The sequence below is a fragment of the Astyanax mexicanus genome, chromosome 18 (assembly GCF_023375975.1).
Source record: "Astyanax mexicanus isolate ESR-SI-001 chromosome 18, AstMex3_surface, whole genome shotgun sequence".
NCBI classification, from domain to species: domain Eukaryota; kingdom Metazoa; phylum Chordata; class Actinopteri; order Characiformes; family Acestrorhamphidae; genus Astyanax; species Astyanax mexicanus.
The window spans coordinates 14,037,761-14,063,747 of record NC_064425.1 but is presented as its reverse complement, the minus strand read 5'-3'; the positions used below and the strand labels follow the sequence as shown (position 1 = coordinate 14,063,747).

The 25,987-nt window shown below is 38.2% G+C and overlaps 2 protein-coding genes and 1 long non-coding RNA gene across 6 annotated transcripts; 1 reads left to right on the top strand and 2 right to left on the bottom strand.

The window, feature by feature from the left end:
- The first annotated feature begins 654 nt into the window (after positions 1-654).
- LOC103041525 (coagulation factor X) lies at positions 655-9,907 on the top strand. Of its 2 annotated transcripts, XM_007237905.4 has the most exons (9): positions 655-778; positions 1,373-1,462; positions 2,234-2,391; positions 2,874-2,898; positions 3,654-3,767; positions 4,073-4,210; positions 4,290-4,534; positions 5,479-5,593; positions 6,746-9,907. In XM_007237905.4, the coding sequence occupies exons 2-9, from the start codon at positions 1,393-1,395 to the stop codon at positions 7,339-7,341; spliced, it is 1,461 nt and encodes a 486-aa protein (XP_007237967.3). In that variant the 5' UTR covers positions 655-778; positions 1,373-1,392; the 3' UTR covers positions 7,342-9,907. The 2 variants fall into 2 exon arrangements, with proteins under 2 accessions (XP_007237967.3, XP_007237968.3); XM_007237906.4 differs by lacking the exons at positions 655-778; positions 1,373-1,462 and adding an exon at positions 2,482-2,590 and having other exon boundaries at positions 2,306-2,391.
- Positions 8,579-25,118, bottom strand: zgc:162872 (BAR_ACAPs and ArfGap_ACAP domain-containing protein). Of its 2 annotated transcripts, XM_022670253.2 has the most exons (22): positions 24,896-25,117; positions 24,746-24,803; positions 23,601-23,720; positions 23,405-23,458; positions 22,566-22,624; positions 22,237-22,420; positions 20,541-20,585; positions 20,328-20,423; positions 19,782-19,856; positions 17,999-18,102; positions 17,873-17,924; positions 16,806-16,906; positions 16,546-16,657; positions 15,231-15,406; positions 14,951-15,020; positions 14,679-14,770; positions 14,434-14,513; positions 13,437-13,588; positions 13,248-13,357; positions 12,847-12,957; positions 12,694-12,755; positions 8,579-12,529 (listed from the first exon to the last, which is right to left on the bottom strand). In XM_022670253.2, the coding sequence occupies exons 1-22, from the start codon at positions 24,946-24,948 to the stop codon at positions 12,366-12,368; spliced, it is 2,130 nt and encodes a 709-aa protein (XP_022525974.2). In that variant the 5' UTR covers positions 24,949-25,117; the 3' UTR covers positions 8,579-12,365. The 2 variants fall into 2 exon arrangements, 1 of the variants encoding a protein (XP_022525974.2); XR_007425264.1 differs by lacking the exon at positions 8,579-12,529 and having other exon boundaries at positions 12,847-12,953; positions 24,896-25,118.
- Positions 18,143-19,769, bottom strand: LOC125782557 (uncharacterized). Of its 2 annotated transcripts, none has more exons than XR_007425268.1 (3): positions 19,050-19,769; positions 18,361-18,735; positions 18,143-18,298 (listed from the first exon to the last, which is right to left on the bottom strand). It is a non-coding gene; the product is annotated as an uncharacterized LOC125782557 (long non-coding RNA). The 2 variants fall into 2 exon arrangements; XR_007425267.1 differs by having other exon boundaries at positions 18,143-18,735; positions 19,050-19,555; positions 19,620-19,769.
- Positions 25,119-25,987: the final 869 nt, after the last annotated feature.

Sequence of the window (25,987 nt, the reverse complement as noted above, 5' to 3'; positions counted from 1 at the left end):
ACAGTGATCTTAGTGGTGAAAAATGTAATATAATAAGACGTTAATATCTTAAAAATACTATAAATAAGTATGGCATACAAATAATACAAAAGTAAATGCTAATGTGTCAAATTAACAGTATACATTTTAGCTCATAATGGGCACATTTTAACAGTTTTTAAATGTTGCCAACCAATCAAAGACTTGCTGCTCTGTTTTGTGTGTGAACCTTAGTGCTCAACTGCTGTAGATATGTCTGTCTTGGGTAAATAAAGGTTTTCCCAATTATTTTATTAGGGGAGGATTTCACCTATTTCTTTTCTAACTCTGTTCTTAAGAGGAAGTGTTACACTCGAAAACAAGGGGTATGGTACAAAAGACAAATGGGATTGGGAAATAAGAATAATTATTCACACTTAACAAATAGCATAACATTATTAATTCATTCATTCATTTTTTTATTATATTTATAATAAAATTCTAACATAATCCCTTTCAATCCTAATCCTAAAACTGTATTACAGTCCAATTAATTTCATTATCATCACCCTAAATAAATGGAGATTTAATCTGTAAGAACACCCCATTCTCCTCACTCTGTTAAATTTTTACAGATTGAGTATAACGGTAAATAATCTGCTGTTTAAAGGTCAGTTTGAGGAGTTTTAGTAGTAGTAGAAGTTGTTCAGTTGTGTCAGTATTCTGTTTGAGGGAGAAGAGTCTTCAGATTTTTATAGTTTAATAATACTTATTATTTACCTTTGGCTATAGAACAGATCCAGAGTCTGAAGCAGAGAGAGTGAGTAAATAAATATGTATATGTATGAAATAGAAAAGAAATGTAAATATTCTTAAAACTTAAACCCAAAAGCTTTTTTGGAGATTTAAGAGCTGTTATTTATTAACTATTGTGAACTTTACAGTAAATTATGTAGTACCTTCTATAAATGTGATCAGTAACTATGTTGAATTATTCAGAAGCCACTGTGAGTTATATAATGTGCACTAAACATTAAACATTATTTACTATATCAGTATAAGTGTTTACACTGAATTATTCAATTACCACTATAGATTCATGTACTATTAATTTCTCTGCATATACCATGAAGTATTTATTATTGAATATAAAATAGAAACTGTATATTTTATGCAGTTTAAGGGTGAAAAGCTAAGATACACATGTGTAAACAAATGACATCACAGTTGCTTCAGTCAGAACATTTTCACTGCTGGTGAAGTAATACCTATTACTCTTATTTTCTTGGGTTTTGGCTCACCAATTGACCACTGCTGTTTTGGTAACCATTTATATAAAAGAATGGAAAAAGAATGGAAAGGAATATAATATATGAACTGATGTCAATCAGTAAAAATCATCTTTTTATTACAGAATTTTATTCCAGAGTCCTGATGTCTGAATCTACCGGTTGGATTGTGGCTGTTTTGTTCTGGATATTTACTGTGAGTCTGCAGACGCCAGGTGAGTCTCCTGCAGTCTCCTTATTGGTCACTCTCATTGGGTACTCTCTGACTGATTAGAAGAACTTAATAGAGTTCTAGAACACTTTAATGAAGAAGAGCCAGAGGAAGTGGCCTAATAGACCTAAAAGAACCTTACAGTTATCTGACAAAAACTGTCTATGTAAAAAATGACCTGAAATCAGCATTAGGAGACTCCTAGTCATGCTGATTGATAGGTTTAAGCATTTAAGCAGGTAAAAACATATACAAACAATATATATAATGTATGTATACACACAAGACAAGGTATATGTCTATACTAAAAAATATACATCTAGAAAAAATAAAATTACAGGAAGCACCGTTCCCCAGTGCGTGTGCGTATTGTGCAGTAAATAAATCGTATAAAATAGTAATAGTAATAAATAAGTGATATTGCTCATAGTGATGCTAAACAGATTATACTGCACATGGTTAATTTAGTGTGAAAAATGCATTACTTCATGTTCAGGCAATTGTATTGTTGTTTAAGTCTCGTTTTAGTATCAAAAATCGTAATTCTACAGTTGGTATTGGTCAAAATTCTGGTATTTTGACCACCCTATTAGATACTGCACAAAGTAAAGCCGACTAGACCTTTATTATTGACATTTTCTTATAGGCAGTCATTGGTTGAGACTAGGAGTTGGAAGGTGATGGTTGGTAGGAGAATGTAGCTGCGTTGTGTAATAACTTGTGTTCTAGATTTTCAAGCTGTTCTCAGATCTTTCACTGTGATATAATATTACAGTGTTTGTGGAGAGGAACGATGCGGTGCAGATTCTGAGAAATCGGAGGGCTAATTACTTCCTAGAGGAGATGAAGCCTGGGAACCTGGAGCGGGAATGCTACGAGGAGCTGTGCTCTCAGGAGGAGGCCGCAGAGATCTTCCAGAGCAAAGAGAAAACGGTTTATACCACTGAATTTATTTTTAGATTGAGACTTGGTCTAAGATTTGATGCTTATTTATCAGATCCTTCCTGGTTTACCATGTTTAAGGTACAAGAACAAGCAGTGGTTGTTCACTGGTTAAGCTGGTAGACCAAGTTTGGTCTAGCTAGTTGGAATAGCAGCTCTTCGATCAGTGCGCATCCAGTACCAGTCAAAGGTGTGGACACACCTCCTCATTTAGTGTTTTCTTTATTTCTTTATTTCATTTATTTTCAACATTGAAGCTTAATATTAAAGACATAAAAAATTAAGGGACACATGTGGAGTTTTCTAGTAAACTGTAAAAAAGTGTTGGTCCTCCACATAACCGTCTCGAACACCAAACTCTATTTATTTTATTTCATTCAACATTTATTCATCTGTTATAATTTCACTTTAATGTTTAACATTTCTGTCATAATCATAATCACCATTTTCATATTATGTTATTGTTCTTACAGATGGAGTTTTGGTACATATACCGAAGTAAGTATAAGTACTATATAATATATATTCAGCAAGATTCATGCTATCATTGTGTTGTTGTCCGAACAAAACCTCATCTCCAGAATTTTACAGTAGCAGGTACTTTTAAAACACTAAAAACACAGGATAAGAAAGTTCTGTTTGTTCTGACAGCCACATTAAACTACACACTGCATAAACCTCTAAAAATGTCTGAAATAGTATTTTTTCAGTGGTATAAATAGTTATAAAATGATAACACTGTTTATTGCAATTAATCATCCATACAAAAATAGTTTATTGACATTTAACCTGAATTAATGTTTCTCTCTTTGACATTTTAAGGTCCTGAGTTAAGAGCTGATACTTTTTTAAATGTTTTTTAAAAAGCTGATACTTTTTTTTACTTTTTTTGTTTGTTTCAAAGTAATCGCAATGTACAGGAAAATAGCACATTAATTCATCTCAACAAACACAAAAAATTGGTTGCTAACACACCAAGGAGAATAAGCACTGGTGTTATAAGCACCAAAAGACATTTCATAGTTTGAAATTGTAATTTAACAATTTATTTATTCATACAAACACAATCTAACACAGTATAAATTATTAAATATATGCAAATACAATGCAATTTTTAAAGCAGTACTAAATCAAATTATTGGCTGTTAACAGTGACTTTTACTACAGAGCAATACAGGGCGACAAGCACCATTAGGTCCACCACACCATGGTGTCAGAAGGTGGAAACTCAGTAGATTGTGATGTTTCTCCAGGTTCCAAGAGGTGTCAGGATAACCCGTGTGTAAACGGGGGAATATGCAGTTCTGACCAGAGAGGTTATGTGTGTGTTTGCCCACCGCGATTCATTGGATCACACTGTGAAACAGGTACTAATCTGTCTGACAGTCCGAGTGCATCATGATGGTTTATGTCACGTTGCACCCAAAACACATCCATGATTTGTTTTGTATTGTTTTGAGCCAAGCAAGGTGTACTTTTCCCGACGTTACGATAGCAAAGACACACCGACACGCCCTAAATCCAACTGCACTGTGCACGGTTAATGGCTCGCCTCTAGATAAAGCTAAAATTGGGCCCTGGATATCAGAATTTTGAAGTAAATAACGTACATGAACATAATTTCAGTACTGATTTACTGTTATCACTGTTATTGTGTGTTTGTGTCCTACAGAGGTGTTTGACTGCCAGTACAAGAATGGAGGTTGTTTACACTACTGCAGTAACTCCGCCCCCAGTGAAAAAAAAGTCACATGTAGCTGTGCGGAGGGATACGAACTGGAAGATGACGGGAAGAGCTGCCGAGAGACAGGTGCTCATCATAAACAAATAAACATATACTGTAAACAAAAACATAAACAAACCTCTATGATTGTGTTTATTAATCTTAGCCCAGTTCCCCTGTGGAAAACAGTGGAGTCACGGCTCTCTACACCGCTCCCTACTGGACGATTTAACCGACACAGACAGCCACACCTTTTCAAACCACACCCACCTCATCTCAAACCACACCCACCTCCCCTCTAACCACACCCACCGGGAGAATGCCTCTTACTCTGGAGATGATGGCTCGGATGACTCCGGGAAGCGGATTGTAGGAGGTCAGCTGCAGCGACAGGGCGGGAGTCCATGGCAGGTGGGCGGAGTCTAAACATTTAATAGAACAATAAACAATGTCAGGTGGGTGGAGTCTTGTAACATCTAATTTAACAGTTCGTATATAAGTATAACACTGCATGGAAGGTATCTGTAGTTAAAAAAAAATTACAGCCCATAGCAGGTGGCCAGAATCTCAGACATGTATCAAAAATAGGTTTATTAGTTCATAATAGTAGTTTTAGTAGCATTATTTCAATATTTCAGAGTTTAAATGTTCACAGCAGGAGTCTCAGTCAACTGAAAACATATTGTCAGTGTCAGTGTGTCTTTGCTTAAGTAACAACGGGAAAAGTACACCTTCTGTAGCTCGAAAGTCACAAAAGGCATGTACTAATTCTCTTAATTAATCAAAGGTGTGTTTTAGGTGTAACGTGAAATAAACCAATAAGCGCGTCACTTGCCATTTCCTTTAAGAGCCAGGTGTACTCTGACTTTGGCGGACTGCTATTTTATCAGTGCAGCTACCTGAACTTTTCCAACACTTCTCAGCACAGTAAACTGATCTGCTCGCCTGGAATCTCCAGAACCAGGATTCAGAATCACTGGCTTAGTTTATGATCTTACTGTGGAAATCAGGTACATAAAAATATTGATATTGGTGTTTTTATGTACATATCGATATACACGGATCATTAGTTGCTTGGTCATTTTAATGAATCGCTGTTACACCCAGCCACCTGATCTGAGCTTAAATTCACTTGTTTCTTTGCTGGTTTGGATGATTCCCCAAATGAAACAGCCACATTGTAGGATGTTTAGCCACTCAGTCGCTCTAGAGGGCGTATTCCACATCACTGCCTCCTCTACAGGTATAACTGTGCACAGCAGGTGTGCAAAGTGTGTTTAGTAATAAAACAGTAGGGATGGTAATGGCTACCTGCCTGCAGTAACACTCCATGTGTCAGTGTGTGTGTTCTGTAGGTTCTGCTGCGCAGGAAGGATGAACACGGCTTCTGTGGAGGAACTCTGATCAACCAGCGCTGGGTCATCACGGCCGCTCACTGTCTGCAGGAGACGCCTGATCACGTGACCATCGGTCAGCCAATAATTTCTCTTAAACCCATAAAAGTATTTTCCAGTTCCCACCTACTATCTAGATTCCTCCCAATCACACATTGTCTTTTCCAACTTTCACTAAGCCAAACACACAGGAGCTTCAACATGTTTGGAGGAAAACACTAAGCACAAGGTGCGCCACGAAATTCATTGCTATCTTACACCTTTAAATATTTTATATAGCAACAGTGCTTGTGAATATATCTACATTAACGGACAATACAACTTAGACAGACATCAAGAGTCAGAGATGTTCATTGCTATCTTGGTAATACAGGTGCGCCACACGTACACCCCCACTTATTACACACACACACACAGCAGCATAAACTCAACTTTTACATCAACAATAAACAGGATAGTAAATAAAATAACATTGCTGTTCCTGTACATTAACTGCTGGCTCACCTTCACAGTGTGAACGAGCAGGTCACATTCCTCTGCTGAGAAGCGCAGGACACATCCAGGTACAAAGCACACCTGGCTCTTAAAGGGTATGACAAGTGACACGCAGATTGTTTTATTTTTTATGTTATGCCCAAAACACAACCACAATAAATAAGGGAATTAGTACAGGCCTTTTGTGTGTGTTTTGAGCAGCGGAAGGTGTACTTTTCCCATGGCTATGATAGCAACAAGACACAGAAACACCCTAAATCAAGCTGCACGGTTAATGGCTGCCTATAGATCACTAAAATAAGGCCCTGGATATCAGTATTTTTAAATATATATATATAAAAAGTTCATTATTGGGGCGCTGAGTGGTCCAGCGGTCTAAAGCGCTGCCACTATGAGCAGGAGGTTCCCCCGCTCAGGCAGCTTTGCCATCAAGCTGCCGGTGCTCAGAGGGAGCAAAATTGGTGATGTCCACAGCACAGGGCAATGCTGCATCAGCAGCAGCTCAAAAAGAAGCGGTGGCTGACTTCACATGTATCGTAGGAAGCATGTGCTAGTCTTCACCCTCCTGGTGTGTTGGGGCATTGCTGGTGATGGGGGGAGTCCTAATGAGTGGGTTGGGTAATTGGCCGTGTAAATTGGGGAGAAAATGGGAAAAATTTGAAATAAAATAATAATAAAAAAAGTTCATTATTAGAAGGGAGTGATCATGTGTATCATGTGTGTGTGTATGCAGGTGATTATGATAAGCTGCGTCCGGATGAAGGTGAGCTGAAGATCAGTGTGCAGATGGTTCTGATCCACCCTCATTTCCACGAGTACACGTTCGACAGCGACGTGGCGCTGCTGTATCTCTCTCAGCCGGTGGAGTTCAGCAGCGTGGCGTCGCCCGCCTGCCTGCCCAACGCCGCCCTGGCGCAGGTGCTGATGATGAACGGGCAGCGCGGCCTGGTGACCGGCTGGGGCGCCACCAGCTTCATGGGCCGCTCCTCGCGCTTCCTGAGGAAGGTGGTGCTGCCGGTGATCGATCAGCAGGAGTGCATGCAGTCCACCGAGCAGGTCGTCACCGACAACATGTTCTGCGCCGGGTTCCTGCAGGCCGAGATGGACGCCTGCACCGGCGACAGCGGGGGGCCGTTCGTGGTGAACTACCGGGGCACCTGGTTTTTAACAGGGGTCGTCAGCTGGGGGGAGAAGTGCGCCGCCGAAGGCAAATACGGGGTTTATACACGACTCAGCAACTTCCTGCAGTGGATATATGACGAGATAAAGAAACAAGAGCAGATGATCATCAAAAACACCACAGATACCACCAGCAGCAGCAGCAACTGATCATCTCTAATCACCTGCCCAACACCGCACCACTTAATAAACCATCACATCGTCCTACTGAACAGAGGGTTCACAGTGCTGAGGATACTTGAAGTAGCTTGCAAAAGTATTTCTCCTTACACCATCCAGTGGCTACATATTTTTAAAAGTGAATCATTTTTTTTTAAGTTTTTGAGTAAAGCTGGGTAATGAAAACCAAATGAATGGTTTAAGTAGGCTTAGGCTTAAGTAATCTTATTTTACCCTGAATTCTCACAGGACGTTTAAGTAGCAGCTCCCTTGTAAAAGATAATGATAAAAATATATATATTTAACATAGAAAGGTGCATATTTTTAGCATTAAAACTAATATGTACTTAAATACATACTAAATGTTCTTTTTTGGAACAACTCATAGCAACGTAAGTATATTTAAATATTAAGCTATATTTAAATACAACATAAAAGCATTAGGTTGTGCTTTTGAGTGCTTTTTTCATATATCTTCTCCGAACTTAGATTTAAGTATGTGTTTTTTAAACATCATTTTAATACACTTAAAGTATATTATAAATGTACTACTTTGTATTGATGAACATATTGAGTACACTTTAATGACACTGGGGAAAAAAAACTTCACTAAAGTGCACTGTAAGCAGTATTTAATTCCACTACTTATACTTTCTATTAACCCAACATTAAAGTTGACAAAGTATATTTAATGCAGTTTTAGTATTCCTTATCTAATTGAACATACAAGGGAACCACACCCCTTTTTTAGATTTTATGTGCTAGATCAACAAAAAGTAGTATCGACACAAAGTGGAACGAAAATGATTCATGGTTTTCAAAATTATATTCAAATAAAAATCTGAAAAGTGTGACGTATTTAGCCCCCTTTACTCTGAAACCCCCCAAATAAAATCCAGTGCCTTTGGAATTCTCTTAATTAGTTAATAAAAACTAAACTAAACAAAATAAAAAATTGAGAAAACTAATTTACATTGACCAAACCAAAGAAGACTGGCTGTGAATTTGTAGGAAAATTAGTTTTAACCAATTATCTGCTGTTTTTATATATCACTTGTTATCCCTTTATATATATTCAGCATTTACCTGATACACAAGAGCTCTTACATTGACATGCCAAAAGTAATGCGATCCGATACTATCAGAAGCGCAGGTTTCAGGGGCGATGGTGTTGTTATCCGCTACTCAACAGTGATAGTCAAATTTACCACCAATGAAACGCTGTATATTTGAGTGTGTTAAATATATTTTATTGTATTAATAATAAAACACATTTTTAAACAACAGCTTTTTAAAACTTCACCACACAAATTCAGTAAACGATATTCAAAACAGAATTATAGTGAGCGCTGGTCCGTAAGCTAAGCCTCTGGACCAACCAGTAGACCTTAAGTATGATAGCACAGGAGAGAGGAACTCAGTGCAGTTTAATGTAACATTGTTCAGGTCATGTGAACAGAAGAACAGTCTGTGATTGGTCAGGGACACTGGAGATGAACCCTTATCAGCAATGAAAGCACAATACATTAATAAAATCAGCACACAAAACCAGAGGACGAGTCAGGTGAAAAATCTAAGTAACATGACTGATAACTGACCCCAGATACAATTCTTCAGCGAGACCTGTTCACACAGTTTTAAGGCTAATGCTGGACTTAAATTGGCCCCAATCCCATCTTTTGTTCAGTATATATAGACACAGCTGTCTATATATTTACTTCTGATTTGGGCCACTTCAACATGGGGTATTAAATTCACGCGACTTTTATGGCAAGAAAAAGAAAAAGTCTGTGAGGAGAAGGAAAATGGTTTACAGCAGTGAGTGAGGGTTTCAGTGTTGGAATAGTGAGAGAACATATCCATAAATATTAGCAGTGATGTCTTTGTTTTTGTGTTTCTAATGAAAGGCCTGAGCATTCACAGAACACAGCTGCAGCATTAAAAGCATAAAAATGAATTTGAAATATTGGACACAAGATCACAGAAGAAGTGAGCATGTCTGAATAACGAACCCTTTTAACAGCAAGATGGAGCCTAAAACTCTGGGTCTCTTTGGATGAAACTGAAACTTTACGTGAAGCCCTGTCGTTTAGCACATGAGCGCCAGTTACCCAATGGAAGCGGATCAGACAGATCTCGGATATCAGTTACATCAAAAAGATAGTGTGAACTGCCTAAAATAAAATTTGATATGATTTGGGCAACTTTTACCTGCTTTGTAAATGTAGCTTTACAGTCACCAATTTAAACAGTTTTGCATCCTTTAGCCTCAGTTATTTGACTTTATATTATATGCACTTATATATTAACCCCCTCAAACTAGAGTAAAAATCAAAACAAGCACCTGTAATTTGATAAAAGCACCTCCTATGTTAAAGATGCATAAACCAACAAACTAAGTTGTTTTCCATCTTTAATCTGGAAAAATATGGTTAAAAGACACTTTAGCTGACATATGGCATGTTTAACTCAGCTGTAGTCATTGGTCCATTATGAATTTTGAATGGAGTCACCATTTATCCCTTTAACTTCTGTTTAACCGTTTAGTTTCAGTTTATGTTGCGTAAAAAAAAATCTTTTTCAACCTATATTCAATTGAATTCACTTCAAAGACAAGATATTTAATGTTCAAATGTTCAAACATTCCAAAGAATTTGGGACAGGGGCAAAAAAAGACTGGAAAAGTACTTCTAGTACATCAAGCAAGAATGGGAAAGAATTCCACCTACAAAGTCCTCAGTTCCCAAACACTTATTGAGTGTATAAAGAAAAAGTGATGAAACACAGTGCTAAACATGATCCTGTCCATCTTCTTTACATATTGCATCATCAAATTCAAAATGAGGGAATATTTACAAAAAACAATAAGGTTTATCAGTTTGATCATTAAATATCTTGTCTTTTTAGAGAATTCAATTGAATATAGGGTGAAAAGGATTTGCAAACCATTGTATTCTGTTTTTATTTATGTTTTACACAATGTCCCAACTTCATTTGAATTGGGGTTGTATTTCATTGCTTTTTTGATGATAAAGATGATAAAAGGGTTAAACTGCCTGATTCGACTCATCCAGCCGGTTGAAACATTTCATGATCTCATTTATCGTTATTAAAATTAAGTTTTTAACGTTCGCGTTTACCAGCATAAACATCTACAGGAGAACAATTAACGGCTGAGCAGCTTTGCCAACAGCAGAGTTACAGATTTAGAGTTTATAGAGGAATATGTAAATATAGCAGTATACTGTAAATATATGCCTGTACACACACTGTAACGCAGAAATGTGTTAAACTAAAGCTTTTAGTAGAGTGAGGCTGAATTAGCCGACGGTAAGAGCTGCACACGTCCCTTAGGTCCCTTATTACACAAATTCCTATATTCCTCCGCTTCCGCTTCTCCACCAGCAGTAACGGAGGTTCAGTACTGTTCCTCAGAGTTCCGTTTCTCTGATTCTCTTCATACACGCTGCTGAAATCAGTTCATAACACCAGCAGTCTGTTAGCTGCTTCAGCTTCGAATGAGCAGCCTCTGTTAGCAGCAGGGTCAGTCCAGACTAACCCCCCCCCCCCCGGGGGAGGCTGAAGGGTCACAATATATATAATCTACATTTAAATAAAATCCCTGGATTAAATACTGAGTTTACCTGCTTACAGAGAGACGGAGCTGAAATATTAACTGCCATAAAAACACAACTAAGGTTCCACTGCATGTTTTTTTGTTATGTTTTACTGTAGATTTAAATGTAGTGTTCTTACATTTTTATATGTATTTATTCGAAAGTCTTTAATATGTGAGGCAAATCACAATTTTTAGACATTTCTTGTTTTAAATTGGTTCTGGTTCATAGTTAGGAGCTTGTATCATATAAGTTTGGACAATATTTTTTCCTACATAGTAAATGAATAGTGAAGTGATCTATGAAGGAACACATAAGGAATCATGTAGTAACTTAAAAGTGTTAAACAAACCAAAATACTAAATACTCTGTAAAGCATTCAGGTGCTCTTATCTGTGGAGCTGTTAACTTGTGGTTTCTGAGACTGGTAACTCTGATGAACATATCCTATGGAACAGAGGGAACTTTTTCTCTTACTTTGCTGGGGCGATCCTAATGAGTGCCAGTTTCATCATTATAATTTTTTTTTTGTGTTTGATATCTTGCATAATCGACTTTAAGCTAATATTACAAAAATATTAAACCACAAAGGTAATATCTACAACTATATAGTTTATATGTTAATTTGATTCAGAATATGATTGATTGAGCTATTTTTTAAAGCAGTGTAAGGTTATTAATAATTATCATTAATAATTAATGTTGTGTTAATACCTGATTAATATTTCAGCTCAGTTCAGTTATTCTCTGACAGCTAAATTCAATATTTGAAATGCAGTTAAAACTTTAAATATTAATAAATATAAATCTATTCACAGAACTGTTATGAAATGTATTATATGACCTTTCAGAGCTCAGATCAGCTGGACTGGAATGTAACGGGGAGGAGCTTCAATCTACTCCAATTAATAGTTTTCCCTTAAACTGTCAATCTGACTGATCTCATTACCCATAAACCCCCAAACCTTAACTAGGACAGTGTTGGGCACCCTGAGCACTCGGCTGCTCTACAACTAAAATCACCTTCACACCGCTAGTCTTCACTTTTGAAAAAGAATTACAGTGTATGATTTGCCATTACACATACGCACCAGCGTATGTTAGACACAAAAGTATAAATTGGCTTTAACAGTGCATTAGTTTAAAGACACAATAGATTTAATTACTTAATCATTAAACTTCTATGTATAATGTATCTGTTACTATTAAATGCTAATAAAAATGCTGCTCCTAAAAACTAAATAGAGATGTTCCCTTTGCAAATGCAGTTCAGTCAACAGCTTTTAGCACCAAAATGCCCAACACTGACCCTAAACTTAAACCCCCACCTGACCCCAGACCAGCAATCTCCACTCCAAACTCCACAGGCTCCTCCACGGCTCCTCCACTGCTATTCCACTACGTCTTTTCATCTTCCGTCCCACCAGCTGCTCCATCCACCCCATCCTCCTCCTCTCCTTCCTCAGCACTGCGGCTGAACTGCCGGCGAGACAGACGCTCAGGGTTATGTGATGCCATGTCACTGAAATCACGGAAAATATCCTGGAATGTTTCGTCGTCTCCTAAAGAAAGGGATAGAGACACTGGGCTGTAGCATCATTTAACTCAGCTAACAAAACATCACTGGAGCTCAACACGCTCTGAGGAGAACACTAACTTCCAATTCTGTTATATCAGCTAAAGGACACCTGCCCTGAGTGATGGAGACAAGGAGGTCTTATCTTACCTACAGATCCAAAAAAACCCTCAGAGTCCCTCATTTCCTCATTCATCCGGGCCATCCTTAACCTGCAACACACACACACACACACAAAAACACACAGTAAATAACTTTATACTTAATAACCCCCCCACATACACACACAGTGCTAACACTTACAGTGTGACAATGTCAGCGTGAGCCGTTTCTATGGCGATACTCAGTGGGTCCATTCCCCTTTCATCCGCTGCGTACTGATTGGCTCCTCTCTTTAACAGCAGACACACCTGCCTGACCAATCATAGCACAGCATGTCACACATTATTTTGTTCACCCATAACAGTTCAAATAACGTGCATGATAAACATTAATAATAATAATAATAATAATCTCATGAAAAAATACATATTTTACAGATTTCTTTTGTTTTTGCTATTATAGACACATATATACAAGATAAATATATAAAAATAAATTTGAAATGAATTTTTGAAGAGGTATGAAGAGAGGTTAGGAAATTGAAGTGTAAAATTCATAATATTTTTTTATATAAACTGCTTTAGCATATTAGTAAGTGTTACCCAGTGTGCCCCCGTGTGGCGGCATTGTGTAGTGCAGCTTGTCCATGCTGGTCTCTGTAGTTCACATTCGCTCCATTCTGCAGTAAAAACTCACACGCCAGTAAAGAACCCTGAAACACACGCACACATTTACAAGCTAATCATAAACCCTCAATTTCTAAAAGCAATCAGAAAGGAGGTGGATCTCACCCCAATAGCTGCACCAATCAGAGCGGTCCGTCCCGCCTCAGCGTTACTCCAGTTCACCTCTGCCCCCTGAGCCAGAGCCCGGGCCATGCAGACCAGCTCCCCATCCAGCGCTGCCTGGTACAGCCTGGCTCCAGCCTGCTGCCTCCCCGCCTCTGGGTGAACAGTGAGCACGGACACTAATGAGGCTACATGCTAAGCTAACACTCAACTTCATAGATCAATTTTAAACTGCATCCACCTGAAAGTCCCTCCGACAATAAGGGTTCTATTTTAGCTATTTTATCTATAGGCGAGCTGGGCACCATGCATCTTGCTTTTAGGGCGTGTCATTATGTCTTTGCTATCATAACAACAGGAAAAGTACACATTGCGCATTAATCATGGGTGTGTTCTGGGCATAACATGAAATAAACCAATAAGCATGTCCCTTGCCATTCCCTTTAAGAACCAGGTGCACTCTGACTTTGGCAGATTGCTATTTAAATGGTGCAGCTACCTGGACGTATCCAACACTTCTCAGCATAGGAAACTGACCTGTCTGTTCACTCTGTGATGGTGCGCCAGCAGCCAATAAAAACGTTATTTTATTTAGTATTCTGTTTATTGTTGATGTAAAAGTTAGATTTGTGCTGCTGTGTGTTCATGTGTGTGTAATAAGTGGGGTTTATATGCGGGAATGAAAATAGCAATGAATGTCCAACTGATGATGTCTGTCTCAGTTGTAGACAGTCAGTGAAGCACCTGTGATTTCTGTTACCAAAAGTGCCCCTTTAAATGGGCAGCAGAGTTAGCTTAGCATGTAGCATTACAAGGATTTCACCTCCATAGATATGTGTGGGTTTATCACAAGATTAGATAAGAGATTTTACAGATCCCTGTTAATTTAACCACCGCAGAGGGAACCACAGCTCAGACCGAGAGCTCCTCCCTAAATAATCGTATATCTCAATATGAGTATAATTTATTTAATTTAGATCAGTAATAGTAATAAACTCACCAGCATCAGCAGGCTCACTGTCTCTCTTCACAAAACTCCTCTCCACATACTTCTTCCTTATCCACACCTCCCTCACCTGCCTGAGAGAGAAAGAGATAGACAGACCGAGAGAGAGAGGTATTAGAGAGATATTATTTTATCACTGTGCTGACAGACCAGCTTTAAATTCAAATGAATCTGAGAGCTGGTGTACCAGTACAAGGCATGTTTTCACACAGAAGACCAGTTTCTCCACAGATTCTTACCGAGGGCTCTGAGGACTGGGCTTCTCCACTCCGTCACAGGGACCACACTCATATATGCTGTTGATGACATCATTACCCAGAACACACAGCAGCTACAGGGAAGACAGTTAGGAGAGTTTAGTTACACAACATTTTTACTGTTGCCACTTGTGACTGTTCTCTTTACAGCCACCATTACAGCTGCCTTTCGTGTTCCCTTTAGTGTTCCCTTTACTGTCCTGTCTCTTAATGCCCGTCATAGCAAGAACAGAGTGGAGTGGAGGCTCTGTTACCTTCAGCTGTTCCGGGTCCCATGAATCCAGAGTAAGAGAACGCACCTTAGATAGGTGAACACCAAGACTCCTAAACACACATACCCAAAATTAATATCATTTGAGGTACATTTTATAAAATGATTCTATAAAGTGTAACATCATCTTTTCAACAACATCTTTTCTTTAGGATCGGAAACTATAGGATCTGAAACTATAACTGACAGTAAGTTGTTATTATTATTATTGTTATTATTATTATTATTATTATTATTAGGTGATTGTACTAATTTTTACTCACCTGTGTATACCTGAGCACTCGATACAGACGGTGATACCCAGGTTTACACTTGCCCAGCGTGGTTCCGCCTCCCCACAGTCACAGCAGCGATTGTTACCATGACCACGAAGGGCCACGCCCAGAGCAGCAGGTAAGGAGGGAGGGTCAGGAACTGGGACAGGTGGTGAGGGTTTTACCTGTATACACACACACATACACATAAAAACAAAGATTTCTGATTAAGGAGACAGCCCATAAGTTTGGGGGAATTAGTCATTCGTAATTACACAAATAATGGTTAACGACACAGAGAAAAAACCTTTAGGCCCCATTCACCACGGTCCTATTTCACCACTGAGCTCTACCCTTGTGTTTAGCATGCACTCTAAAAAACATAGGTAAGATATGAGTACTTTTTTGTACTCAAAAGGTACACTCTTCATAATTGTACCCTCAATATTACAATATTGGTCTTTACAGGGTCAGATTTGTTCCCTCTGAAGTACAAAGTAATTTCTAACAGCAATAAGTACAAATTTGTATAATTTAACCAGACAAAGGGTACATTCAGTATTCTGTATCACTGTACTAATAAACAATATATACTTTAATTGCACATTTTTTATTTGAAAGCCAGGCAATTTTCGAGCCATATTTAGTTGATGATAATGTTCATAATCTTTATAATATTTACTGGCACAAAAACCATGGGTACAAAAAAGGACTTTCACTGAAAGGTACTTTTTTGTACCTCAATATAAGGTACAGCACCAGCGACAAGCTTTGTACCCTTTTAAGTACAAATCTGTACTTACTTTTCTTAGTGTGTGGGCAGGTCTAGGGGTAGGCTGTACTGATTCTTGTTAGGCTGAAGGGGTAGGTTAGGGGAAGTGTTGGGGCTACATGACCCTTCAAACTGAGATTTTCAGAGGAACACTCCAAACAAAGGACTATGAGAATCACAGGCAAGATGCAGCACAAGTGACCAAAGAATAACACAAATGTTAGTATTTTTCTAGTTAAAAATGATTTAAAATTATGATAACCACTATGTTACCATAGTTTATGGCCAATTTATTCATAACAAGCATGAAAAAATGGCTAGTAGCTCGTCTCTGCAGCTAGCTTGATAAACTCTTCCGTTCTAACTTAAATGGTGCAACAGACATCAGAGGCTGCAGCATTTAAGGTGGAAAAGAAAAATACAATAAAACAAAATGTAATACGCCAATTTCCGCTCCCCAACAACAGAGGAATTATTAAATACTGCACAACTTGTCCCCTTGTGTATCAGAATATTCCAGAAACACTAAAGGATGTTCAGTCACATCTTTACCTGAGTATGTTCAGACTCCACTTTCTCCCGATACGCCAGATCAATACAGCTCTGCACAGCGTTTATCCACGCCATCTTCAGTTCCTCAGAGTCCGCCTGTAACACACAGCCCCTACACACACACACAGACCACACACACACACACATTATAACATATTTTATATTTGTAATTATAAACATAAAACCACACAAGTGTTATAAACCTTAAGCAAAACATTACAAGACAAACGTGTTTGTGTGTTTGTATACACGTGACTTACTTCTGTACACTCAGAAGCTCAAAACAAAAGCGCCGATCAATGGAATCCAGAGATTTTACTGCACACAGCCGCAAATCATCAAACAACACTGTTGGCAGCTCCTACACACACACACAGTTATAGATCTTAAACATACAGTGGGGGAAATAAGTATTTGATACACTGCATATTTTGCGAGTTTTTCCACCTATAAAGAATGGAGAGATATGTAATTTTTATTGTAGATTCACTTCAACTTTGATTCAATCCGAGATCCAGAATCAGCCCAAAACTATATAGGAGGACCTTGTCAATGACCCGAAGAGAGCTGTCCCGAAGAGAACCACAGTCCCAAAGATTACGGTTAGTAACACACTATGCCGCCATGGATTAAAATCCCACAGAAAAAGCAAGATCCATGAAGTTAACCAATCACCATCTGAATCATCCAGTGGAGGCATTAGAGAAGGTCATGTGGTCAGATGAGACCAAGATAGAACTTTTTGGTATCAACTCAACCCTCCATGTTCAGAGAAAGAAGAAGGATTGGTACATCCCACAAGAGCAACCTCCCAACTGTAAAGCATGGGGGTGGAAACATCACAGTTTGTTGATACTTTTCTGCAAACAGGACAGGAAGGCTGCACATATTGAAGAGAGGATGGATGGAGTCATGTATCACAAGATTGTGGCCAACAACCTCCTTCCCTCAGTAGGAAGTAGCATTGAAGATGGGTCATGGCTGGGTCTTCCAGCATGACAATGACCTGAAACACACAGCCGGGGCAACTAAAGTGTGTCTCCGTTAAAAGCATTTCAAGGTCCTAAAGTGGCCTAGCCGGTAACCAGACCTAATCCCAATAGAAAATCTGTGGAGGGAGCTGAAACTCAATGTTGCCCAGCGACAGCCTAAAAGATCTGGAGATCTGCTTTTCTATTGTATCAAATACTTATCTAATGCAATAAAATGCATATCTCTCACAGTTAAAATGAACCTATTATAAAAAATGACAGATCTCTACATTCTTTATAGGTGGGAAAACTTGCAAAATTGGCAGCTTATCAAAGGCTTCCTTTACTAAGATTACCTTGTGTGTTTTTGAGTACAGCAGCTGGTTATTATTGGTGGAGAACCAACACCTGAGCAAAAAAGAGAGTGATTAGTAAGAGAACATGGAGAAAGAGAACAGAGAAAGTAAAAGAACTGGTTTTACCTCTTCCACGTCTTATTCTTCCTGCGAGAGCGTTTGAAAAGGTAGCCCTGAATGGATCCTTCATTGGACGGACTCAACACTACAACTGCTTCTCCACAGGCATCCTGCAGAACAACAACCCTGCATCATATCACACCACTACCATTTCACTGTATAACTACAATCCATAACATCACCTCAACCATTATCACATTATTACACTACCACATCACTGTATAAGTACAATCCCTAACGTCACCTTAACCATTATCACATCATTACACTACCACATCACTGTATAAGTACAATCCCTAACGTCACCTTAACCATTATCACATCATTACACTACCACATCACTGTATAACTACAACCCCTAACGTCACCTCAACCATTATCACATCATTACACTACCACATCACTGTATAACTACAATCCATAACACCACCTCAATCCATAATCACATCATTACACTACCACATCACTGTATAAGTACAATCCCTAACGTCACCTTAACCATTATCACATCATTACACTACCACATCACTGTATAAGTACAATCCCTAACGTCACCTTAACCATTATCACATCATTACACTACCACATCACTGTATAACTACAACCCCTAACGTCACCTCAACCATTATCACATCATTACACTACCACATCACTGTATAACTACAATCCATAACACCACCTCAATCCATAATCACATCATTACACTACCACATCACTGTATAACTACAATCTATAACCATCACCTCAATCCATAATCACATTATTACACTACCACATCACTGTATAACTACAATCCCTAACGTCACCTCATCTAATATCACATCATTACACTACCACATCACTGTATAACTACAATCCATAACATCACCTCAATCCATAATCACATCATTACACTACCACATCACTGTATAACTACAATCCATAACATCACCTCAATCCATAATCACATCATTACACTACCACATCACTGTATAACTACAATCCATAACATCACCTCAATCCATAATCACATTATCACACTACCACATCACTGTATAACTACAATCCATAACATCACCTCAATCCATAATCACATCATTACACTACCACATCACTGTATAACTACAATCCATAACATCACCTCAATCCATAATCACATCATTACACTACCACATCACTGTATAACTACAATCCATAACATCACCTCAATCCATAATCACATCATTACACTACCACATCACTGTATAACTACAATCTATAACCATCACCTCAATCCATAATCACATCATTACACTACCACATCACTGTATAACTACAATCCATAACATCACCTCAATCCATAATCACATCATTACACTACCACATCACTGTATAACTACAATCCATAACGTCACCTCAATCCATAATCACATAATTACACTACCACATCACTGTATAACTACAATCTATAACCATCACCTCAATCCATAATCACATCATTACACTACCACATCACTGTATAACTACAATCCATAACATCACCTCAATCCATAATCACATCATTACACTACCACATCACTGTATAACTACAATCCATAACATCACCTCAATCCATAATCACATAATTACACTACCACATCACTGTATAACTACAATCTATAACCATCACCTCAATCCATAATCACATCATTACACTACCACATCACTGTATAACTACAATCCATAACATCACCTCAATCCATAATCACATTATTACACTACCACATCACTGTATAACTACAATAAAACTTCATAATATTTATGTAAATTCAGAAATTCAGATGTTACTCACCCTCTGTTGGACGAGCAGGTGCTGGTTTTCTAGATCTTTCCTTTTAGACACACACTCAGTGGACAGCTGGGCCAGCTGCAGATCAACCAATACATTTATATTCAGACTATATTTCTATTTAACACACTGCACTCTCAATCTTTCAATAATCAATAAATATAGAATATTTATATTTAGTCTATTTAGGTTATATTAGATGTATAATGCAGTTATATTAGATGTATAATGCAGTTATATTAGGGTTATAGAGTTAAATTGCTATTTTAAAGAATATATTAAGGTTATAACCCAGCTATATTTGAGTTTTTTATAATTCAGTTATATCAGGGTTATAGTGTTATATTGCTATTTTTTCAGGATGTATTATAATAGAGTTATATTAGTTATAGACAAAGTTAAAACTATATTAGTAAGTCCTATGAGTAAATTCAGAGTTGAAACTTTACTAGCGTTATAATTGTTACACTACAATTATAAAAGTTAATAATGAAATATAGTTATAAGTATATAACAGAGTTATAATCGGAGCTGTATTATGGGATGTACCTCAGATGCCATGGTCTTCATGGTTGGCTCCAGGTCTCTCAGCAGGTCAAACCCTTGGTGGAAGAATGTATACTGTGCATGAAAGTAAGAGAACACCTGAAGAACAGAGAGAAAACAGAGTTTAGAGACAAGCCTATCCTTTATAGTAATAATAATAATAACAATAATAATAAGGTTGCTCTTGGACCTGCCCTTTCCTCCTTGGACACTTACTGAATTCAGGATGTCCAGCTTCTGCTGAACCTTGAAATTATTTAGCTGGAAAAATAAAAAAAAAAAGAATATGAATATTAAAATATGGGTTAAATTGTTTCTTACAGTTTTTCTACTGCCTGTAACTTAAGTATTATTAAAATAATGTTTTGTTTCTCACTAACTATTCTAAAACAGTAAAAGACCAGGATGAATCTGTTTTTATGCTGTGTTTACGCTGTATGCTGTGCTATACTGTGCTAATGCTGTATTTTGTTTTTGCTGTGTTATGCTGTGTGTATACTGTGCTAGAACTGTATTTATGCTGTGTTTACATTGCACTGTGCACATTGTGCTTGTGCTGTGTTTAATATGTTACGTTGTATTTATGCTGCGTTTCTTCTGTTAAAATGTGTTTGTGCTGTGTTTGTTTATTCTTTTATGCTGTGTTTATGCAGCATCCGTTGTGCTGTGTATGGAGGCCGTGTTTGGAGGCCGTGTTTGGAGGCAGTGTTTGGAGGCAGTGTTTGGAGGCAGTGTTTGGAGGCAGTGTTTGGAGGCAGTGTTATAAATGCTTATGTTGATATTTAACATTAATAAAAGCTCAGTTCAGTACAGTGGCGTGTTTTGAGTAAATATAAACACAGCTGATCATCCAGCTAATCCACAGCAAACACTGAGCAAAGGTAAACACACTCTGAGCAGAGTCACACAATCACACACATCCGGGACTGAGTCGAACACGCACACACACAGTCTTTGGTCTGTTGGTAGAGAGGAAAGCATCAAGTGCTGTAAGATTGTCTGGGAAAACACTGCACTGACTTTACACTTGATATAACACAGTGGATCAACACCAGCAGATGACATGTCTCTCCAAACCATCACTGATCATCAGTTTTACAATTTTACATTTTATTTGGAAATCAAGGGGCCAGGGTCTGGAGGAAGAGTGGAGAGACAGTCCAAGTTGCTTGAGGTCTAGTGTGAAGTTTCCACAATCAGTGATGGTTTGGAGAGACATGTCATCTGCTGGTGTTGATCCACTGTGTTATATCAAGTGTAAAGTCAGTGCAGTGTTTTCCCAAAAACTCTTACAGCACTTTATGCTTCACTCTTCTGAACGCTATTATAAAGGTGTGGTTTTCATTTTCCAGCAGGATTTGGCACACTGCCAAAAGTACACAAGGCGGTAGACTGATTCAGTGAATGTAGTGTAAGGAGTGTATGGAGCTGGTGCAGTGTTGTACCTGCAGTAAGAACAGGTGAAATTTACCTGTAGGCAGAAGGTGTTTATGGTGTCAGTAATAATGATCAGGTCTGAAAGATGATGAGTCTGTTGAGAATTAAAGGATTAGACTAACTCTGCTCCTTATACCTCCACACACACACACCTGTACAGGTTGAGTAAACACCAACATACCTGCAGTGAGGGCATGGTGTGTACCTGTAGGGTATGTGTACCTGTAAGGTTTGCAGTGTTCCTATAAGGTGTGTGGAACACCTGTAGGGGGGTGGTGATCCTGTAAGGTGTGCAGGGTACCTGTAGGGTTTGTGCGGGGCACCTGTAGGGTTTGTGCGGGGTACCTGTAGGGTGTGCGCGGGGTACCTGTAGGGTGTGCGCGGGGTACCTGTAGGGTGTGCGCGGGGTACCTGTAGGGTGTGCGCGGGGTACCTGTAGGGTGTGCGCGGGGTACCTGTAGGGTGTGTGGTGTACCTGTAGGCAGTAGTCCAGGGCGAAGTGTTGGAAGCACTTGCGCGTGGCGAGCAGCAGGTGGCTGGCTCGTTCTGCCTCTGCAGGTTTGTTTGGGGAGATCTGAGCGTTTTTTACCGCAGCTAACTCTACATCGCCCCCTATCCTCACAAACTCACGCTGCGCCTCACGGATGTGCGGCAGAAACCTGCAAAACCAAACACACACACACTAATTAATTAATTCTTACTATTATTATAGCTTATTATATATATATATATATATATATATATATATATATATATATATATATTGTGTGTGTGTGTGTGCGTAAGAGAGAAATAGAGACTTACTGTGACAGCAGGTGTGTGAGTTGTTGGGTTATCGCTCTCTGACTCTGATCAAGCAGCATCTGATTATAGAATGTGAATGTTATATTACATCATTGTTTATAGAATTAGTGTCAGATTACAGAATGTCATTTTTGAATGCGAATGTCAGATTATAGAATGCGGGTGTCAGATTATAGAATATAAATATCAGATCATAGACTATAAATATCAGATCATAGACTATAAGTATCAGATTATAGACTATAAGTGTCAAATTATAGAATATAAGTGTCAAATTATAGAATATAAGTGTCAGATTACAGAATGTCAGATTATAGATTTTTGAATGTGAATGTCAGATTATAGAATGTGAGTGTCAGATTACAGAATGAATGTCAGATTATAGAATATAAATATCAGATCATAGTCTATAAGTATCAGATTATAGAATATAAATGTCAGATTATGGAATATAAGTGTCAGATTATGGAATATAAGTGTCAAATTATAGAATATAAGTGTCAAATTATAGAATATAAGTGTCAGATTATAGAATATAAGGGTCAGATTATAGAATATAAGGGTCAGATTATAGAATATAAGTGTCAGATTATAGAATGCATTTGTCAGATTATTGAATGCGAGTATTAGATTATAGAATGCAAATATGAGATTATGACATTCGAGTGCTGGATTATAGAATGTGAGTATAAGATTATAGAATATGAATGTTTGATTATATAATATGTCTTTGTAGAATGTGAGTATAGGGTTATAAAATGTGAATATGAGTTAATAGAATTTGAATATGAGATTATAGAATAAGAGTGTTGAGTTATAGAATAGGAGTGTTGACTCACAGTGTGGAACTGGATCATCTCCTGCAGGCCCTGGTTAAACTGATGCAGGCAATTCTACACACACACACACAGATTAGATGATGTGACTGGTGTTTGTTAGTCAGCATAATTTGCAGAATAACTAAATCCAGGATTAGATATCCATCATGATACAGTTAACACACTCACACACACTTTAAAAAATTCTTACACTCACCGCTATGACGGTGTGTTTGCTATGGTAGTGTGTGAACTCTGCGAGAGCGGAGAGGAACAGCTGATTACACTCTGTATACACCTGCCCTGCCTCCACCACCTTACTGCACAACTTCACCACCTGAGATACACACACACACACACACACACACACACACACACACACACACACACACACACAGAACAGATTGAATTAATTCATAAGTATACACTGCCAATAGCACCGCTGCAACAGGTTAGTCAAATGAGCTGATAATTTGGCTACACACTGTAATATGTTATATTAACAGGAAAATGCAGTTCTGTTCCAGATTGACTGTTTATTGGATTTAATAAGATCGCAATAATCTAACGTTCAATCACATACAAAACATAATCATTTAACATAATATTAATCACATACCCAGTTGGTGGTTGGGTGCATTTTGCCTGGGGCCCCCAAATGCCTTGAAACTGCCCTGATCCCCCAAAGCTTCACCCTAAACCCTTAACACGCATTACTGTTCATTTACAGACTGTAGCTCATCTGCTGATGCACAGGGATTTCCAATAAAGTATCCGCAGCATATTAGTAGGTGTTTCTGATAAAGTGGGCAAAGTATAGTGGCTAGGTGTTTCAGATAAAGTTGCCACAGTATAGTAGCTAGGTGTTTCTGATAAAGTGGCCACAGTATAGCAGAAGGTGTTTTTGATAAAGTGGCCAAAGTATAGTAGCTAGGTGTTTCTGATTAAGTTGCCACAGTAGCTAGGTGTTTCTGATAAAGTGGCCACAGTATAGTAGTAGGTGTTTCTGATAAAATTGCCACAGTATAGCAGTAGGTGTTTTTGACAAAGTGTCCACAGTATAGTAGTAGGTGTTTCTGATAAAATGGCCACAGTATAGCAGTAGGTGTTTTTGATAAAGTGCCCAAAGTATAGTAGCTAGGTGTTTCTGATAAAGTGCCCACAGTATCGTAGCTAGGTGTTCCTGATAAAGTGGCCACAGTATAGTAGTAGGTGTTTCTGATAAAGTGAGCACAGTATAGTTGAAGGTGTTTCTGATAAAGTGGACACACTATAGCAGTAGGTGTTTCTGATAAACTGGGCACAGTATAGTAGTAGGTGTTGCTGATAAAGTGGCCAGTGCGTTTGTAAGGGGTGTATTACCTTCTCTACGCGTCCCTCCAGCTCTTCTACGTCGCTCTCGTGCTGCTCCAGTGTCCGTCTGTAGTAAATAAATATATAAATAAAGAGATTAATCAGTGTAACCTAATGGATTATTAATTAAATGATTAGTCCGGTTGTTGTTAACGTTACCTGAAGCAGGGCGAGTCCCGTATACACTCCTCAAATTGCAGCAGCGCGTCCATACTGAAGCGGATAATCCGGATTTAAATTCGGATCTGGATCTAGCGCATCCCTCGGCGCTGCAAATTAGCTGATATTGATTATTGATTGTTGTTTAATCCGGATTTCATATAAACAGATCCGCTCGGTTACTCGATCCTCTGCATAACGGGGAAAGGGAAACGCATCATGAGGGGAAACGCATCATAAACCCCGCCCCTTCTGCGCTGTGATTGGCTGTCAGTGTCAATCCCCGCCTCTTTCCAGCAACCCGCCTATCAGAGAGCGTGTTTACAGTTAATTTATTATAATTATTTTTTTATTAATTCATTTAACAGAGCGTTAACTGTGGTTGTGATATTTTCCGTCGTTTTCCGTTACTATAAACGTGACTTCTGAGCTGTCCAATCATCGGGCTCTTGGTCAGTGTTAACTACTAGCCAATTACAGAGCAGGACGGGACGACGGCAATGCATTTCGGCCAATCACAACCATGGGAGGCGTGGTTTTCTACAAAACGGGTATAAAATAAAATAACTGAACCTCTGAGGAGAATTATAATATATTTTATGTATAATTAATATTCTATTTTTTTTAATCTTATATATGATATTGTTAATATGTTCACTATTTCACTCATGAAATATTTGTTTCTAAAATAAAAAGTACATCTCACCACAAAGTTTGTGTGAAAAGAATACAGGACAAAAGTGAGGAATAAAATGCAGTTTCATAAATTCATATGGGAAAAAGCAGAATATATCAAAAGAAAGCCAATTATCAGGAATAATTCAGAAGTTTTTAATGCTCTAAATTTTACTACAATTGTTTCTAAAAGAAAGCAGTAGCTGTCAAATTGTGGTGTTTGAGAAATGTGGAGGGTTACCTGCTTGTGATTTTAATGTATGTAATGGATTTTGTGTTTTGTGAACTACTGTCTTTAAAAATTCAAGATGTACTCAAAATAATACAATCACCCTTTTACATAAAAGTTTTCTGCCCCACCCACTACTCCGCTAAAGCTAACCTCATATAGGTTGCCAGATTGACACACAGTGACAA